The following is a 20,379-nucleotide window of genomic DNA, read 5'->3' on the forward strand; positions in this document are numbered from 1 at the left end:
TATATTAGCAAGAGAGGGGGTGGGGGGGTTTGTTCTCGTTTTGGAGATGAATGTGAGGTGCTTATGTTGCATGGATTTAGCACAGCCCGTTCGGGGGATTTAAAACATCTTTATTGAATGGTTCCATTTACAGGACTGAATTAAGTCATTTGTTTTGAATGGGAAATTCAAGCTGTTGGTGGTGGTGGGGGGGGGGGGGGGAATGGCTTTGCTTTTATTCTAATTTAGCATTGTTCAAACTTCAAGGAAGAGATAAATCCTATTATTCTTGTTCTGAGGTTTGCAGGATGACAGATTGCAGGAATTTGGGTTTGAATGTACCCCAGGTTACCGCACCTGGCCCAGCCCTGGAATGACATCACACCCTTGAGCAATGACATCATCCCTATTGAAGCCCCGCCCCTCCAGCCGGCTCCCACTGGCCGGCCGCGGCCCGTTCCCACCCACTCCACAGGCTCCCGAACCCCCGTCAATCACCGCCGCCGCCCCGCCCCCTCTCCTGCCTCTGCAGTTGCCGGCCGCGGCTCCGCGCGCGATTGGTCAGCTCAGCAGTCAGCGCGTGTGATTGACGGCCGCCGGGTTGGGAGGGGGTGGGTTCTGAGCAGCCGTGGCTGCAACTCCTGTCCGTCTGGAGTAAATGTGGGCGGGAGTTGCAGGGACGGATTCTGGGTCCTTTTTTTTCAATGGGAAGTAGTGGATGAGTGAGAGGAATTTTGGGGAGGGGGGGAGTTTGATATTAATTGCTTTTTCATTTCCCCCCCTCCTCCCCTTTCAGGTGAAAGGAGCTTTGGAGAAGAATGCAGGGGTAAAGTGAAAAAAAGGTGGGGGGGGGAAGTGAGAAGAGGAGAGGGCGAGAAGCCGGCTTGCAAATGTGAGTATCTTCCATGCCATTAAAATTTTCTGTGCGATTGGAGGCAATTTAGTGGTTTAATTCTATTTCATTGCGAGCACAATGTGGTCTGGTCATTGGCCTTGGGTCTTCGTGATGCTTGGAGGCTGAGATTTCTATCTGCACGGTTTCAATCCCCTCCCTCTGCCTATTTGTAAAGGAAAAGGGGCAGAAAAGTGGGAACACTCTCTGGGTGGGGTATATATTTATTACAACATTTGTTGCAGTCCTCTGACTGAGGATGAGGGGGGAAATGCGCTGGTTTGTGAGGTTGGAGATGCCTTTTTACAAGGGGGGGGGGGTCAAATCTCCCTCTCTGTCAGTGCATTGGGTTGGACGTAACAATTTTGCACTGAGCTGGACGTGTGTGGCTCCCAGTCTTCATGGGCGCTCGGGGTACGCCGAGAGTTGTCAGGTCTGAATGAATTAACGTGAGTTTTCGCCCCCCCTCTGTGGGATGCAGCGGTGATGGGCGCTCCGTCTTAACCTACATTATCCCTGGGTGCAATCAATCGGGGTGGAGGGGGGGGGGAGGGTCCACCCTGTCAACCCCCACTAACCCCAATCTCTGCCAGAGGGCTTTTGGGTCCCTCGCTGATCTGGGCACCAAATTTTTAAAAAAGGAGTTCAGCGCTGATGAGGGTTTCGTTTTATCCACTCGACTTTTTTTTTGCATTTAAATGCCCCCCCCCTTCCTCCCCATGTCTGTATTCCCCCCCCCCCCCACTTCTTGCCTCGGTGATTTATAGACGCTGACGCTTCCATTGCTGGACATGAGAGGGATCTCGTTTAAAATGCAGTGTTTATTGCAAAAGGCGGGGGGGGGGGGGGGATCGATTCTTTATTTCCGAATGGGCGTATTTTCATTCACCTGGTCAGCTCTGTATCAATGATCGCCGCTGACGATGCGAGCAGCGGGTCAGCTGCAGGCGCCCACTCAGTGCTGGGGCACTGCGCTGGTCTGGGGTGGCCCGGACCGGGGCTCCCGAGGATCCGCAGTGAAGAAGTCGGGGTTGTGGTGTAGTTCCCTGTGATTGATGCCTCCGAGGAGGGGTTTCGTGCTGTCCTGTGTCAGGCCACCCTGGCCCCGCAGTCGTGGAAGGTAATGAAAAACGTGTGCACGAATCTTGAGCCTCTCGACGCTTTCAAGGGGGGGGGGGGGGGGGGGGGGGGGGGTTGCAATCATGTACTGTTGCTTTATCACATGTCCTTCTCATTCTTTTGAAATGAAAAGCACATTTAAATGCATCAAGGGTTGGCTCATGAGATCAAGGGAGGGGGGAACTGTTTCCAGGAGAGGGGATTTCTGAACAAGAGACCAGATGATTTCACATTCTTGGACACCATTGGGCCGGAGAGGCTCCCAATGGGGTGATTGCTCCCTGACCTTTCCTTTACCTGGACAGCCCACCAGGCTGCCCTTGACGGGGATGTCCTCTCAGGAATTTTGAGCCCCTCCAGGCTGAAGGCTCAGACATTTGGTGCTCGAATCGATGCCTTGCCTCTCTATCTCTCTCTCTCTTTCTGACAATTCATAATTAATTCATCGTGGATGAAATACATATTCAGCATCTTTTTGGGGAGCAGCGGGATAACTGGATCTCTTTACCCAAGTGCGGCTTGGCAAAAGTATCTCAAGGGGTGACGTGATGAGATGGTACTAAAAGGTTGAATTGGTGTCTGTTCATTCACCTGGCTTGACCCAACAATGTAAACCACAAGTAAAGCACCGAGCTTTAGCTATGTTAATATTCTCTTGAATTAGAATCAAAGTTTACTCGAAACAAGTCACGAAATTCGTGGTTTTGCAACAGCATCACGGTGCAGACATTTATATAAATCACCTTACAAAAGAAATAAAAGTGGTCCAAGGAAAAGTCAAAGTGAGGCAGTGTCTGTGATTCATTGTTCATTCAGGAATCTGATGGCGGAGGGGAAGAAGCCGTCCTTGTGCTCATCTTCAGGCTCCTGTACTTTTTTCCCTGACGGTGGCAGAGTGAAGAGGGTGGTGGGGGAATCCTTGAGGATAGAGACTGCTTTCTTAAGACACCGCCTCTTGTAAATGTCCTCAATGGAGTGAACACCGGGGCCCGTGATGTTGCAGGCTGAATTCACAGCCCTCTGGAGTTTATTGTCCTGTGCATTGGCACCTCCAGACCAGACAGTGATGCAACCAGATGGAATGCTGTCCATGGTACACCTGCAGAAGTTTTCGAGTTTGGTGACATACTGAATCTCCTCACAAAATATAGCTGCTGGCGAGCCTTCTTCGAGATTAGGATCCCAACAATAATTAGTATTGTCGTAGCTTAGGATTGTGTTTAGGATAAAATAACATTTTTTCCCAAAGGGTTTGTTTCCTGAAATAAAAATGGGGATTAGTATAGACGGCTTCAAGCTGAACTCAAAGATAATTTCTGATTCGTTGTATCACGTAGGAAGTTGGAGAAACATTAAATTACCTTTGATTGAATTTAGTATATTTAATCGCACAGTGATGCCAACACGTTGCGTTAGTTCAACTGACCTAAAAATGTTTTGCCGCTGATTTTCATTTGTACTCAGCATCTGATGCTTCTCGTGTCAGTGTCCAACAATAGTTGGCCGGCACTGACGGATTTCAGTTGCCCCGGTATCGCTTTTTCACAGTTGCCATGTCCTGGTGAAACCTTTCCCCGTGTTCATCACCGATGGCACCAAGATCAGCAGGGAAGACGTCCCAAGTGTGAATGCAGAACATGAATTTTCAATGGTTTTGTGTGCAAAATCTGAGGAAGCAGACTCTTTGTTGTCCAGTGTAGTTGGTGTTGGCTAGTGGTTTTCAAACTATCCCCCTAAACTCACATCCCACCTTAAATATTCCCTATGCTGTAGGTGCTCTGTGATTAGTAAGGGATTGCTTAATGTGGGATGTGAGTGGGGAAAAAAGGTTTGAAAACCACTGCTTTAATCGTCCCTAATTGACTCGTTATGTGCACAGTTTCATAACTCCCAAAGGAAACGGGCCAATGACAGTTTTTCTCAATATTTCAATAACAATTGGGTCTAGAGCAGTGGTTCTCAACCTCCCCTTCCCGCTCACATCCCACCTTAAGCAACCCCTTACTAATCACAGAGCACCGATGGCTTAAGGATTACTTAAGGTGGATTGTGAGTTTAGGGGGTAGTTTGAAAACCACTGATTGAGATCATGTTTGTGGCTGCACCTGTGCCTGAAGATCATTTGCATTTATTGGTGTGGGGAAGATGGTAACTAGTGTTTGAGGCTGTGGTCTTCTCCAGGTTTTTCAGTCTGTCCTTTGCTGGGACCACTTGCCCCAGTTGCTAGGAACTCCTGTTACTGCAGGGGACTGCTCCGAGGGTTGTCTTGCACAATCAATCCGCCATCTGGTCCTCCCTGCCTCAGCTCCATGAAGAGATGGCCCCCTCTTTCTTGATGATGTACCTCAAGCACCCGAGAATGTACAGTCGGCAACAATGCCCCATTTGCAGGCTGTGTTTGATCTCAGCATTGGTCATTCAATTCTGAAACTTGTCCCAGTTGCTGTTTGCATCTGTCCCAACCAGGCAAAAACAGGAGGTGCTTGGCAGATCAGAATTCAACTTCAAGGTTAAGGACCCTCCCTCAGAACTGGGTGGCGACCTGCTTCTCTTCCCATGGGTGTAGTCCGTCCTGCTAAGTATTTTTGGCATTTTCAGATTTTTGTTTTTAAATTTCCAGCCTCTATAGTAGTATTTTTACAAAGGAGCTGCAACCAATGTGAAGATAGAAATGGTTGTAGCTTCCAGAGTGGATGGGAATGCTCTCTCCATGAAGACCCTGGCAATGGGCTCACCATGGGCAGGGCCTTTCCCTTGTTGAACCATTCGTGAGCCACTGCTTGTGAGTGGATTTCCCATCCTTTGTTTCTGGTGAGCACCTCCTACCTCTTATCTGGGCCAATCAGCAGGAATCGAACATGTCCTGATTGGTCTTGAGGAGATCAGCTTTTCACACACCTCCTCCTCACCCCTGCTGACTCTTCAAGCGTTTCTGGAGACTTGCTGTGGACAACACTTGAATCAGCTCGAGTAGTTCTGCCTGCCCTCTGCTTGGAACTGAGCTCTCATTGGCAGGCCTGGCGGCTTAGCTTGCAGACCATTTATATTGATTGCATTTGTACAGCACACCTATTGTCAGAAATCATACTGACAACTGGTGCTCAGAAGCAGTAATAAATGGACTGTGCCAAACAGTTTCCAGAACCGCTATGCTATTGATGATTAACAGAAAGGGAGCAACATCTCTCAACCATTGAATCGTAAATTCATCAGTTTTGTATTTGAATGTGGTGTTTTGAAATATGAAACATTCATGATCCTTTCCTTCAAGTTCAAATTCATTATTCAACTGGACGAAACAGTGTTCTTCGAACCTTGGTGTAAAAACATGCTAATGCATTTAATGACGTATTTACGAGTGATTTATATGTGGCACGTGTAGGGATCATATGAGCAGTTCAGCAGTTTCACTGCCTGTGCGAAGAAGCTGTTCCTCAGCCTGGTGGTGCTAGCTCTGATACTCCTGTATCTCTTCCCCGATGGGAGTAGCTGAACGATGCTGCGTGCGGGGATCGTAACGTCTTGGCAAGCCCCCTTCAGGCAACACTCCCAGTAGATCATGTCGATGGAAGGGGAGGGAGGCCCCAGAGATCCTCTCTTGTGGACCTCTGATCCATTTCTCTGCAGCCACCAGGCCGAACTGTGATGCAGTTGGCCCGGATGCTCTCGATAGAGCTCCTGTGGAAGGTTGACGTAAAGGTGGCCTTACCCGCTTCAGGCCTCTCAGGAAGTGGAGTCGTTGTTGGGCCTCCCTGACAAGTGAGGAGATGTTGAGTGTCCACGATAGGTCACTGGTTAAGAGGACTCCAAGGAACTTGGTGCTCTCCACTCTCTCCACTACAGTTTCATGCATTCACATCTGAGGAATACTGGTTTGGGTTATTTTGAGGTGGTCCAGCTGGGCAGAGTTGCTGCCTCAGCATCATCTTTGGTTCCCTATAACTTTTGACACTGATCATAAGTACACAATGGTGGCCTCCACAGTTCAACAAATTCCATTGCCAAGGTTGTGCCATCTGAAACGAAACTCTCCTACTACTTCCTGTCCATTCCATCTAGTTTTTTCAATATCACTAGACAACAAATTTATTCAAAATGTTTGCTTCTTGGGGGGAAAAAATTGGGGATTATAATCGACAACTTCATGCTGAACACAACGGTAATTTCAGATTTGCTGAATCACGCAGGAAGTTGGAGAAACATTAAATTAACTTTAATTGAATTTAGCCTGTTTAATCGCATAATGATGCTGGCACATGGCCTTCGTTCAACTGACCTCAAAATGTTTTGCCGTTGATTTTCGTTTGTACTCAGCATCTGATGCCTCTTGTGTCAGTGTCCAACAATAGTCGGCCGGCATTGACGGATTCCAGTTGCCCTGATACCTTTTTTCCACGGTCGCAATGTCTTGGTGAAACCTTTCACCGTGTTCGTCAGTGACGGCACCGAGATCGGACAAGTGCAGAAAATGAATTTTCAACGACACATTGCACTTCGTGGTTTTGTAAGCTTGAAGTTGACTTAAAATATGACAGGAAATCACAAAAATAGGTTGTATCTTTTTTTAAAAAAGTACATGCCGGAAAAATTTTAAGGTGATTTTCGTGACTGCAGACCAAAATCCCTAAAATATACCCAAACATGTTGAAGAAGCAAAATCTTCGTTGTCCAGTGTCATCTGGATCCAAGATGGGGAGAGAGAGGGACCAAAAAGGTTAAGGATTATGAAGGCAAAGAAAGCGTTGAACAGGATGAAGGAGAAACACGAGGTTAGATGAGGAAACTTGGTGTTTATCATACTGCAAGTGGCCCAACTGGGAAAGCGGATGAGCTGGAGGGTGTGGGTAAGTACAAAACACAGAAAATTTTAGTCATAGCAGAGAAGTGATTGAACTGACCTCAATGCTCCAGGGTCCTGTGGTTACAGGCGCGATGGGAACAGAGGGAAGAGAGGTGGGGAAATAATGGTCAGGGAAGATATCTCAATAGTAGAGGTGACATTGCCAGAGAACTATCGTGCGAGGTGGAATTCGGGAACCGAAAAGGAATACTGCAGGCAATTTCATACTGGGGAATGTCAAAGTGTAAGGGGATTGGATGGGGTGCCTTTTGTTAAGTGTGTCCAGAGAATGTAGTCCAGCAATAGGTGGACTGGGGAGGGGGCAATATTGGGCCTTGTACCAGGGGAACGAGGCTAGCCAGGTAACGGAGGTATCAGTAGGGGAACAGTTTGAGAAGGTTGACCACAATTTTATTAGCTTCAGTCAGGGAAAGCCATAATGCAGGCCCTCCACTTAGAATCCTAATATGGGGCAAGGCTAATTTCGACAGGATTTAGGTCACACCGCACTCGGGAGTGCTGTGAGTAGTTGTGGGTGCCAAATTCCAAGGAGAAGGTCCAGAGGAGGGTTTTGAGATTGATCCTGGAAATTAGAGGGTTACCATTTGAGAAGCATTTGATAGCTCTGGGACTGTACTCGCTGGAGTCTAGAAGGATGAGGAGGGTCCCATTGAAATGTACCAAGGATTTTGCTTCTTGAACATATTTGGGTATATTTTAGGGATTTTGGTCTGCTGATAATAAAAATCACCTTAAAATTCTCCTATTACCTACCCTCTTTTAGATATAACCTAGTTCTGTAATTTCTTGTCATATTTTAAGTCTAATTGAAGCCGACAAAACCATGAAGCGCAATGTGTCGTTGAAAATTCATTTTTTGCCTTCGCTCTTGGACGACTTCCCCGCTGATCTCGGTGCCGTCAGTGACGGATGTGAGGAAAGGTTTCACCAGGACATGGCGACCACCAAAAAGTGGTGTCAGGGCAACCGGAATCCATCAGCGCCGGCCGACTATTGGTGGACGCTGACAGGTGAGGCATTAGATGCAGAGTACAAACGAAAATCAGCGGTTTTGAGGTCAGTTGAACGAACGCCATGTGTCAGCGTGATTTAATGTTTCTCCAGCTTCCGACATGATACAGCAAATCTGAAATTGTCTTTGTGTTCAGCTTGAAGTTGTCGATCCATAATCCCCATTTTGTTTTCAGGAAGCAAACCTTTCGGGGTGGGGGGGGCGGAAATAACATGGTCTCGTGTAAAGTGAAAAAGAATGACTTGGAATTAAGTTTTGCATCCATTTGGGTATTTAAGAGCATGCTTTTTTTAAAAAAAAATGTTTGGTCTTGTCAAACTCCCAAAAGACATATTAGTTAAAGATTCCCATTGGGCCTAATTTGCTGAACTAATCCATCTCTGGTAAATGGTGCGAGGATGAGAGCTGTCACTTCCACACTACATCACACACGTCCTGATTATTTGATGAAGGGAAAGGATTGACTATTACAACTTCCTCCCCCCGATTGATGCCAACTTTCTCCATCTGCATCCCCTACTCCAACTCTCAGGTCAGTATTTTATGGTGACTCTTTTAGCCTCCTTGTTGGACAGTTGGTGTTTTGATCTGTTCCCAGTCACTTGATTCCTGCATGATCTCTGGACCCTTCTAAGAACCTGGTCTGTTGTCCCTCTCCGCCACTTTCTCTTGCTTAATTCTGTGATTGAATTCCCAGTTACAGTCCTGTTTTTGAGGAGGGTGTACTGAGTGCATACCATTTGGTCACCCTCCCCTCTCCCCCACCTACCTGAGATTCGCGCTTCCCGTAACTTAAGTGAGATGGACTTTGCTGCACCACCTATCTTTCGTCGAAAGGTGTCTCCAGAACAACTCCTTCGAACACAGGGCCATTAGGCAGTGGTCAGCACGGAATGTCCTGAAGAAACTGAGAGATGAGGACTCGATGGGCCTGATGGGGGGTTCCTCGAGCAGACTATCCAGGTTGTTTGGTGGAATGCCTCATCGCCAGGGCTCACTAAGAAGCACCAAGACTTGGCCTAGCTGGTGGTGAGAGGGGCCCACCCAGTGAGTTCCTTCCTGAACGAATGGATCATTACCCTCAACACACACTGTCCCCGAGATGACTGTGGTGGAGTGGAGACCGTCGACCACCTTCTTTGCAATGTGCAAATTTGCTAAGAGTATGTTGAGAAGGGGGCAAGGGTCCTTTTCACAGTCCATCCCCAGCATCAATGTGACAGAAGGTGCTCTGTCCCCGGGGACGAACATGGAGTCAGATATCTAGAACTGCTGGATGACCATCAGCTCGGTGAAACCTGGCGGTCCTTCAGCACATGGAGAAGTCAGTGGGGGAATGCTCCCGACTGCCACATTCCAGGCTGCAGGAGGATGTCCTGAGGGACACACTGAGGCTTGGTGCAGCCAACACGAGAGTGTTGTGGGGAAGGGCCACCGACCAGATAACTTCTGTTCCTGGACATGGAGTGATTGGTATCCCTCAAACAACATGGTGGGGGGGGGAGGGGGGAAGAAATGACAAGGCACCACAGTGCTGTAAATGGAGAATGAATGCAACAATGTATATTGATGGAAATGTATGGGTGTGACGCTAAGGATGTGAGAAGACTTTCCTTTATTGTAAAATCATCATGAATATAGTTTATTTTTAGAAAATAAATCCCTCCCCTTTGTAATCAAAGAGATAAAGGCATGAGAATCAGAATTTATTGTCATGAACAAGTCACAAAATGCAGTGTTTTGCAGCAAATGTTCATATCAACCACTTGTACAATAAAACTAAGGCGTTGTCTGTGGTTCTTTGTTCATTCAGGAATCTGATGGCAGCGGCAAAGAAGTTGTCTTTGTGCCGCTGAGTGCTCGTCTTTGGTCTCCTATGGTAGCGGAGTGAAGAGGGCCTGGCCTGGGTGGTGGGGGTCTTTGAGGATAGAGGGTGCGTTGGTAAGACACCACCTCTTGTAGACGTCCTCGATGGAATGAAGGACAGGGCCGTGCTGTTGCAGACCGAGTTATCAACCCTCTGGGGTTTTTTTTTTCTTGTCCTGAGAGTATGTGTGTGGCTGGACCTTTGGTTCCATCTGTTACACTATGGGCAGCTCGTGGTTGGTCGCATCTGGTTACACAGATCCCATAAACAAGGATAATTTGTGTACCTCATTTTCAGGGAACAAAGCATAACCAAGGGAGGGAGGGAGGGACTTCTATTGAAGAAAAGGGAAGACTTGAGAAGAACAGATCCACAAATTACTGAAGACAGCAGTGGTAAGAAGATAATTTAAAGAAGATTTAAGCAAAAGATCATCGGCAAGTGCACTCCACTGAAATGCAGAATAGACATGATGACCAGACTTTGCACCTGTTTCGACACGTGAAGGGCTGGGTTTTGTCCACCTCTGAGAATGTTGACACTGGACAACGAAGATTTTGCTTCCTGAACACTTTTGGGTGTATTTTATAGATTTGGGGCTGCTGTTCACGAAAACAGCCTTAAAAGTTTCCTACCACGTCCTGGTTTTTTTTAGATATAACCTATTTTTGTGATTTCCTGTCATATTTTAAGTCTACTTCAAGCGCACAAAACTAACATGTCATTGAAAAAACATTTTTGCATCCGCACTGGGACTTCTTCCCGGCTGATAATGAAGCTGTCAATGGCCCCTTTCAAATTGCAGCACCTCTTGGGACCTGGGTGCGATAACTGGGGCAAAGGCACTGGAAGCACTTTTCAAATCGCGGGGGGGTGGTGGGGGGGGGGGGGGTGTAGACCCATCAAATGCTGACGTCACCAGAATAAGCGGGAGGGCCATTTTCCTGTTCAAATCGCCTGCGGATGCGACCTGGGTAAGTTTAACTGGGTTTCCCCAACTACCTCTGGGGTAGGTCAGGGACCTGGTTGGGTTCCGACGGGGTTGGACCCTTTCTAACTGCCTTGTAACTGGGGTGCTAACTGTGCAAATTGACCGATTAAACCCCATTTTGCACAGCAGCTTGAAAGGGCCCTAGTGACGAACATGGTGAAAGGTTTCACCAGGACACTGTGACCGTGGAGAAGTGGTATCAGGTCAACTGGAATCCATCAATGCCGGCCGACTATTGTTGGACACTGACACAAGAGTACAAACAAAAATCAGCGGCAAAAACATTTTGGGTCCGTTGAACGTGCCAGCCTCATTACACGACTAAATGTGTTAAATTCAATAAAAGATCATTTAATTTCTCCAACTTTGTACACGATGCAGCAAATCTGAAATTATCTTTACGATCAGTTTGAAGATTTCTATCACGATCCCCATTTTTCTTTTAAGGAAGCAAACCTTTTTTAAAAAAAAATTGTCCAGCGATTGGAAGGTACAGGATGAACTGGGAGTTGATTTACAACTCTGATAATCAGATTACTGTAAAACAGTAGAGTGTGTGGCCTTTTTGCAGTGCAGAAGGTTTAATGGAGTCACTTGCTTTTCCTTACCAGAACCCACGCCAGTTTGAAAACCTCTTCGATTCCTGGCCAGTTCATTGCAAGCGCAAATCGGAGCCCCTGGACCAGGGGTCACATCAAAGCAGTTCAATTCAAGCCCCATGCCTCACAATAACTCGTGGTGCCCAAGAACAGCCCTTCGGCCCACAGAGTCCATTCTGACCATTCATACTCCCACATCAGGACTCGATTTCACCCCTCACCTATATGCCAAGGGGTCGCCGAGGAGCCCCACGGTTCACAGGGAGAGCACGCAAGCTCCATACGCGCAACAAGGTTTGAACTTGGTTGACTGGAGCTGTGAAGCTAGCGGTGCCACCCACACTAACCAGACCGGGTTTCGATGACAAGTTTCCAGATGGGTTTTCTGACCATTATTACTACTCCTTTTAAATTGTGGTTTAATTGAATTAGCATCCTGGAGTTTTCAGTTACAGTGCCAACAACCCGGGTTTGAATCCGGGGCTATCTATTAGGAGTTTGTACGTTCTCCCTGCGTCTGTGTGGGTTTCCCCAGGGGCTCTGGTTTTCTCCCACCGTTCAAAACATTCGGGGGAGGTAGTTTAATTTGGTGTATTTAGACAGTACGGACTCAAGGGCCTGTTAACGTGATAATGTCTAAATTTATATTTAAAAATTCAATGCAAAAAATTTAAATTTAAAATTTAGATACAAGCCCTGCTGTCAAGGGAGGAAAGAAATCAGACCCGAAAATCTGAGACAGAAATGCTGAAACTCAGCAGGTCAAACAGTGTCCTTTAAAGAACAAAGACTCAGGTAGCCGTCTACATTTTGTCTTTACCTTGACAAAGGGCTCAGGCCTGAAACGTTGATTCTGAATCTTTGACCTGCTGAGCTTTGTGTTTCTCCACGGAGAAACAGCCTCTCTGTTATAACTCGAACCCTCCGGCTCCAGTCGCACTCTCGTGAATATTTCTGCCCCCTTTCCAGCTTAATGATATTTGTCCCACAGCTGGATAACTCCTGCAGTCCGTGCCCTGACTGAAGGCACGTGCAAAACGTTGTCTTCACCACCCACTGTATCTGTGTTGCTTCTTTCATTATCTGATTGTACCTGTGCACCCTGGCAAAATGGTGTTTGGCAGCCCACAGCGCAAAAACACATAAAAGCATAATACACAGGCAAAGGGGAGCTGGAGCTCACCAAAAATGGCGACAAGGAAGTGCTCGGAGCAGCCCCATGGGGTGCCTGATTGAGTTTGTTGTTGAGGAGTCTGATGGTGGAGGAGTGACTGCTATTCCTGAACCTGGTGGTGCGAGTCTTGTGCCATCAATAACTCTTTCCTGATGGCAGCAGCGAGAACAGAGCGTGCTCTGGGTGGGGTGGATCCTTGACGATCACTGCTGCTCTCCGACGGAAGCGTTCCCCGTAGATGTTCTTGATAGTGGGGAAGGTTTTGCCTGTGATGGCCTGGGTGGTGTCCTCTACCTTTTTCAGGGTTTGACACTTGTGGGGGCTGCGGGTGTCCCCAGACCATACCCTGATGCAGCCAGTCAGCACACTTGCCACCACACATCTGTAGAAATTTTCCGAAGCCATATCAAACCTCCGCAAGCCCCTGAGGCAGTAGAGGTGCTTGTAAGGATTCTCGAAGGAAAATGGCTTTCAAGTTCAACCACTCATGTAATTGACAGCATAAGGCGAGCACCTTGAAGTGTTGCAGGTCAGGAAGGCACTTCATTCACTTCAAGGGTAATTATAGATGGGACTTTCCAATGATGGTTAGCTCCTTAAAAAAATATAGTGTAGAATTTGCAGGGAAGGATCTTGAGGATGGGTCACACTGACGATGCTGTAGTCTTTTCCCTCTACTCCGTCCTGACCCACTTGGAGAAGGGTGTCTCGTATGCCAAGCTTCAGCTCGGGGTTTAATACGATCATTCCCCAGAGGCTGGTGGGGTTGCCGTCCTCGCTGGGACACGACATCCCTTTCTGTAACTAGATTCTGTTCTTCCCAACGGAAAGACCAATGTCTGACCGGGTCAGTAGCAGAACGTCGAGCCGAGCACAGGCCTGCATAGCCAGGGCCAGATCCAGCTCCAACAGAGTCATCGAGTTTGCAGATGACAGGCCAGCCATTGGCCTCATCAACAACAAAGATGAGTTTCCCTGCAGAGAAAGGTAAAGCTTCCATTATTGGAAGCTAATACTACATCTAGAATTTAACAAGCTTTAAATTCTTTAACTTTGTCTCAGAGAGTCACCACTTTTTCCAGTGACCCTCATAGAAATGAGGAACAAACTCGCCACCCCTGGTTTACAAGACCAGTGCTCTAACCACTGAGCTACCGGATCCTCAGAGGAAAATCTCGTGAAATGGTGCAAGAGGAATAACCGGTTTCTCGTCGTGGACAAGACGAAGAAGATGATTGCGGACTTCATGACTGCCAGGAACGACTACCCTCCTGCTACACAGCAACAACTCTGTATTGGACAGAGTCGAGGGCTCCAGGTTCCTTGGAGTCCATTTAACAAGTGGTGTATCGAGGACACGCAACATCTCACTTGTCAGGAAGGCGCAACAGCGACTGCACTTCCTGAGAAGACTGAAGAGGGCACTATCATGTTGACCTTCTGCAGGAGCTCTACCGAGAGCGTCCTGGCCGGCTGCATCACCATGTGATACGGTTGCTGCAGAGAATTAGACCTGAGGTCAATCCACAGGACCATAAGAGTGGCAGAAAGGATCACTGGAATCTTCCCCATCCCCCTCCCCCCCCCCCCCCCCCCCCCCCCCAAATCGACGTGATCTACCGGGATCATTGTCTGAATAGGGCGTGCAAGATAATTGAGGACTTTCACCCTCCACACAGCATCTTTCAGCTGCCCCCGTCGGGGAAAAGATCCAGGAGTATCCGAGCCAGCACCACCAGGCTGAGGAACAGCTTCTTCCCATGGGCAGTGAGAATGCTGAACGACCAAAGGAACTGCTCACACTAACCATGATCATGAAACAATATTTGTTTATTTATATATCTGAATACTTGTTCTGCATATGTGTTGCTTGTCTTTATGTGAGATGTCTGGTTGTGTGGACCGCGGACCGGAAAATGCTGTTTAGTCGGGCTGTACTTGTATAATCAGATGATAATAAACTTGACCCAGTTGCAACAGAACCCTACACTGTGATCTGAAGTTGCATCTGCTGGAGATTGGGTGTGGTGGAACACTGGTTGAATGGTCAGAAGTTGTAATCTTTTGGATCTTGAGCTGTCTGTAAAACTAATATTTCCTGCATCTCCTAATACAGTCTTGGAAATACTCTGGCAACATCTGTGGATAGAGAAGGTATTGGTGTTTTGCATCTGATAGTCTTCATCAAGAATAAAGGAAAGACTTCGGATAGGGGGAGACCAAATGGTCCAATGTGGCATTTGGAAGCCCATCATTGCTTTTGTCTTTGCGTTGATGATAGCAGGGGTGTTGCAGGATGCTCAGTAGACCAGACTGTGCTAATAGAAAGATGCTCTCCACAGGCACTGATTTATGCTTCTCATCATTATCTCTGTGTATCTGTAGCATCACTTCACCCTGGCCCGGGAAACCGTCTATGAGCTTGCTGCTACAATAGCCGCCATCCTGTCTCTCTCGTGATTTCCAATGGTCTAACCCGGACAAGATGATGTGCGAGGTGATGCCGACCATCAGTGAGGACAATCGCCGGGGGTCCCAGTATGGGGCGGACGATGCCAATTTCGAGCAGCTGATGGTGAACATGCTGAACGAGCGCGAGCGGCTGCTGGAGAGCCTGCGGGAGACCCAGGAGAGTTTGGCCGGTGCCCAGCTTCGCCTGAGGGAGCTGGGGCACGAGAAGGAATCGCTGCAGAGGCAGCTCAGCCTCGCGTTGCCACAGGTAGGAGACTTCCTTCAGCAAAACTCAGTAAAACCCCTGGTTTCCAGCTCACATGGGGATTTGTAGATGCCGGATAAGTGTATTTTCCGGCTGCTTAAGGCTTGCTCTGTCAATGGTCAAGAATAAACAGTTTAAAAGACAAAAGTACTATACTGTACTAACACTGAACAAACTTCACTTGCATGATATAAGAGTTGGGATGTTATGGTAAAATTGCATAAGACATTGGTAAAGGTTTCATTATTGTAACATTTCATTTAGAATGTAATGTACATGAAATTCTTTAACGTTTGTCTACTGTAAGGCAGACAGAGTCACCATTTCAGTGCCCCTCACAGAAACCCACAGCTCCTGGTGTTCCAAGGCGGTCTTCCCTCCAGTTACTGACCAGGCCTGAGCCTGCTTAGTTTCCGAGATCAGACAATCACAGGTGAATTCAGGCTATTAGATGCTATCACGTGAGGTCAAATTTGGAGTATTGTGTGAAGTTTTGGACTCGATAAAATAGATAGAGAGCAGAGAAGGTTCACTAGGATGTTGCCCGGACTTCAGGAACGGAGTAACAGGCTAAACAGGTTAGGACTTTATTCCCTGGAGTGTAGGAGAATGAGAGATTTAATAGGGGTATTTAAAATGATGAGGGGGATAGACAGTAAATAGGCTTTTACCACTGAGGGTGGGTGAGATACAAACCAGAGGACGTGGGTTAAAGGTAAAAGGAGAAATGTTTAGGGGGAACTTCTTCACGCAGAGAGTGGTGGGGGTGTGGAATGAGCTGCCAGCCGAAGAGGTGAATGTGGGCTCAATTTTTAATATTTCAGAAGAATTTGGACAGGTTCATGGATCGGAGGGATGACACAAGATATTTTCCATCTACTATTCTGTAGTTTAAAAAACACTTGCCAGTACAGCAAAATCCCCATTATCAAGTTCAACCAACCAGTAACAGAAATTGTGGAAAATTAATAGGTTTTTTAAAAAAAATGCTAAGTCAATTGGTGCACCCTACTGGTTAGTTTACCAATTGCGCCACACGCAATCTCAAGCAACCGGAAAATTCACTGATCCAGCATCCACCATAGGTGCAGGATTCTGACGGCTTTTACTGTAATTAGTTGAATTAGAATTGAGTGGGTCCTGTTTTTTCGATCGGTGGGTGGGGGGGGGGGTTGGTGGGTTGGATGAAGTTACAGATTTACTCAATAAATTAGAATACATTGTGAGGATTAAATATATTTCTACGTTCAGAAATGCGAGTAGCCCTTCACCAAAGGGTGCCGTGAGCTTTCTCTCACGTGGAGGATGGGGTGACTGACTTTACTTTCAGTGGGGGGTGCTGAGAGGAGAAGCAACAATGATGATCAAAATTAAATCCTTTTGAAGCCATAAACACAAATCTCATGACAGCAGCAGAATTTAAATTCATGAAAATTAAATTCATTTTGGTAACTAACTGTAAACCGCTTTGACTCACCAATGTCCTTTTGAAATCTGCTCTTCAGTCCACATGTGCTTGTATCTAAGCTAAAGAAGTGCAGAATAAAGACGATTACCACTGACTGGTGCAAGATCCCTGGAGGAGGTTGAAGCGGAAGATGAGAATTTCTTTTGTCAGTGAGTTGTGATCTGGGGCAGTTGTGATCTTTGATTCTTGAGACCAGAGGATGAGGGTGGAAATTGGAGTTGAGGTGGAAGTAGCAACTTTCAACAAGGAACTTGAAAATTATTTTTTTTTTCTTTTTCATGTATTTATCAGATTTATTGTCAGAGTGCAAACGTGACATCACATACAACCCTGAGATTCCTTTTTCCGCAAGCAAGGCAGAATTTACCACTAATTGGTAGTCCAAAAAATAAGCTGTACACAGCGTAAACATGTAAACAGATGAGGAATTGTAACCAGATAGTGAATTTAAACGAACTGTGCAATACAGAGTGGGGGGAAAAAAAAAGCACATGTCTAAGAGTCCTTAAATGAGTCCCTGATTGAGTTTGTCGTTGAGGGGTCTGATAGTGGAGGGGGAGCAGCTGTTCCTGAACCTGCTGGTGTGAGTCTTGTGGCACCGATACCCCTTTCCTGATGGCAGCAGTGAGAACTGGGCTGGGTGATGAGGGTCTTTGATGATTGCCGCTGCTCGCCGAGAGCAGCGTTCCCTGTCAATGTTCTCAAGTAGTGGGGAGGGTTTTGCCTGTGATGTCCTGGGGGAATGTCCCAAAGTGCATCTTGAAGCTGTGCAGTAAAATCACTGTTATCCGGAATTCAAGCCACAGGCAACAGGTTTTGCCGCCCATTAACCCTGGTACATTCTGAAAGGCGAGAGGAAACTGGAGAACTCGAGCAGGCGTGGAGAGTACGTACAAATTCCTTACAGACAGCGTGGGGGTTCGAACCCCTGTCCCAATCACTAGCGCTGTAACAGTGTTGCGCTAACCCCTGTGCCAATCGTGTTGATCTTGGAGAACCTTCCTTGTTGTCCACCAAACCACCGACTATTTATTTATTTATTTATTTTTAACGTATACTCTCCATTCATCTGCATTCTGAATCAGGTCAGTAATAGAAATAACTACCCACTGGCCTCCAGTCTGAAAAGCAAACATCCACATCCACCATCTTTCTCCTGGTGCCAAGCCAACTTTGTATCCATTGGGCAAGCTCGCCCTGATTCCCTCGTGATCTGACCAGGCGAGAGAAGGATGAGAGTGCAGAGATTAGAAAAGGATTAGTTTAGCAGATGGGTTAAGAAATGGCAGATGGATGTTAATGTAGAGATAGCTGTGAGACCATGCATATTGAAGCAGGAAACCTGACATGTGAGTAAGTTTGATTTGGCATGGACTGCTTGATCAGTTTGTCATTTGGCAGTGCCTTAGAGTTTGCACATGGGTTCAGCTGTGGCATAGAGACAAGCACATCTGTATTTTGTTACAGCTGTTGCATTTTGAGTCCTGTATCTTTCTAATTTTTTATATAATCGTAGGAAGCTTCTGCAAGCTGTCTTGGACTTTTCTATATGCTGAAATAGAGAAAGGTGAGGGGGGAACTTCAAATGCTGAATCAGAATTTATTGTCACGAGCAAGTCACAAAATCCGTGGTTTTGTAGCAGCGTCACAGTGCGGGCATTTTCATATAAACCACCTGACAACAATAAATAAAAATAGTGCACGAAAAATGGGGCAGTGTCCGTGGTTCATTGTTCATTCAGGAATCTGATGGTGGAGAGGAAGGAGCTGTCCTTGTGCCACTGAGTGCAAGGTAGCAGAGTGAAGAGGGCATGGTCTGGGTGGTGGTGGGGGTCTTTGAGTCTTTTAAGTCACCGCCTCTTGTAGATGTCCTTGATGGAGTGAAGTCTGGGGCCCATAATGTCGCAGATCGAGTTAGCAACCCTCTGGAGTTTTTATTTTCTTTTCCTGAGCATTGGCGACTCCGTATCAGACGGTGAGGAAACCAGCTAGAATCCTTTCCACGGTCCACCTGGAGATGTTCTCGAGAGTCTTCCGTGACATAACGCAAAGTTGTTGGCAATGCACCCTTCAACGTGCTGATCTTTCTCCCTCCTGATGCTTTCACATTGCCATTCGTGATTCGGCCGACAACTTTGGTGTCATCGGTGAATTTGGAGATAGCATTGGAATTGTGCCTGGATGGAGTGGACATTCTTGGTAGTGCCTGGGTAGCGTGGACGTGCATGGTATTGCCTAGGTAGTGTGGACATGCGTGGTAGTGCATGGGTAGCGTGGACGTGCGTGGTAGTGCCTGGGTAGCGTGGATGTGCGTGGTAGTGCCTGGGTAGCGTGGACGTGCGTGGTAGTGCCTGGGTAGCGTGGACGTACGTGGTTGTGCCTGGATAGTGTGGACGTGCATGGTTGATTCCCATGGAAGGGAAGAAGTCACAACTTCAGAATAAATTTAAAATAGATGCAAAAAAAAAATTCTTTAGTCAGAGGGTCGTCAGTCTGGAACTTGCTGCCACAGGCGGCTGTGGTGAATTTAAGGCAGAGATTGACAGGTATTTGATTAGTCAGGGGATCAAGAGTTACGGGGGGAAGGCTGGGGAGGTGGCGCTGGGAGGGTGGATGGATCACCTCGTGATAGAACAGTGGAGCAGACTCTGGGCCGATTGGCCTACTTCTGCTCCTCTATCATGTGATCTTGTATCTCAGAGTGGCAGTTCTCAAGCAGCCAGCAGAGCCTTTCCCATCTCCCCTTCTAGTTTCTGCATTCTTGTTTTTATTAGATGACTTCAGAATTATCCTAAGGAGTGATCGAGTGTTCTTCCAAGCACAGGGAGTGGGAGGTGAGGTGGTTGCCAGAGACAACCATTTGTGAACCTTGAGGCCAGTTTTCTGTTTTGGAACTGAGAAGAAATGTTCATCCTGTGATTGTGAATCTCTGAATTCAGTTACAAAGGTCAATGAATGGTATGATGAGGGTATTGAAGGCTGGAATCTGTCGGAAGATTTTCACATCTTGATACAGGTTAACCTCTTTAATCTGGTGACGTTGGGACCTGGCCATTGCTGGACCGCAGAAAATAGCAGTCAAAGGTGCAGTCGGTGCCTCGATCCCATTTTCTGAGCTAAAAGGATCAAATATATCACAAATCAAATCGCGGTTAGTGCAGCGCCAGCGATCGGGACCGGGGTTTTGAATCACACGCTGTCTGCAAGGAGTTCGTACCAACGTCAGCAGATTCAAAACGTGCCGGCCAACGTGAGTTTCTGAACCACAGAGCCAGATAATAGAGGTTCAGCCTGTACACGTGACAATAAACTAAACCTCTAAAGATAAACGTTTGCAGGGAATCAGGGGTGAGTGATTTGGACGGGAAGGATAGTGTTGTAGAAACAGGTCTTTTCAACCACTTGTCTACCCTAATCCCATATTATTCTCCCTGCGTTTTAACCAACTTCTATCTCCCCCCACCTCCGCAACCTCCCCCCCCCCCCCACCCCACCACTGTGCAATGGCTAATTAACTTGCCAACCTGCACGTCTCTGGATGGTGGGTGGAAACCAGAGCAGACCCTGGTGTCCTCTGTGTGAGAGAGAGAATGTGAATTCCACACTGGATGGCTCTGGAGTTAAAGCGCTGAGAGTATCGGCCATGCGGTTTTTGACCAGTGACCAACCCTGAACAGAAGAAACGGGGGTTGGCTCAGCCC

At 47.1% G+C, this 20,379-nt stretch overlaps 1 protein-coding gene across 5 annotated transcripts in view; it reads left to right on the forward strand.

The window, feature by feature from the left end:
• The first annotated feature begins 481 nt into the window (after positions 1-481).
• Positions 482-20,379, forward strand: part of ppfia3 (PTPRF interacting protein alpha 3) — a 114,654-nt gene continuing 94,756 nt past the window's right edge. For 2 of the 5 annotated variants that reach the window (XM_069908100.1, XM_069908102.1), the window contains exons 1-2: positions 483-871; positions 14,880-15,213. In XM_069908100.1, the coding sequence (XP_069764201.1) occupies positions 14,980-15,213 (234 nt within the window). In that variant the 5' untranslated portion in view covers positions 483-871; positions 14,880-14,979. Of the gene's footprint in view, positions 872-1,274; positions 1,321-14,879; positions 15,214-20,379 lie in introns of those variants that run through there. The other 3 variants (XM_069908105.1, XM_069908104.1, XM_069908101.1) reach the window with 3 other exon arrangements.

Source organism: Narcine bancroftii, chromosome 13 (genome assembly GCF_036971445.1).
Source record: "Narcine bancroftii isolate sNarBan1 chromosome 13, sNarBan1.hap1, whole genome shotgun sequence".
NCBI lineage: Eukaryota > Metazoa > Chordata > Chondrichthyes > Torpediniformes > Narcinidae > Narcine > Narcine bancroftii.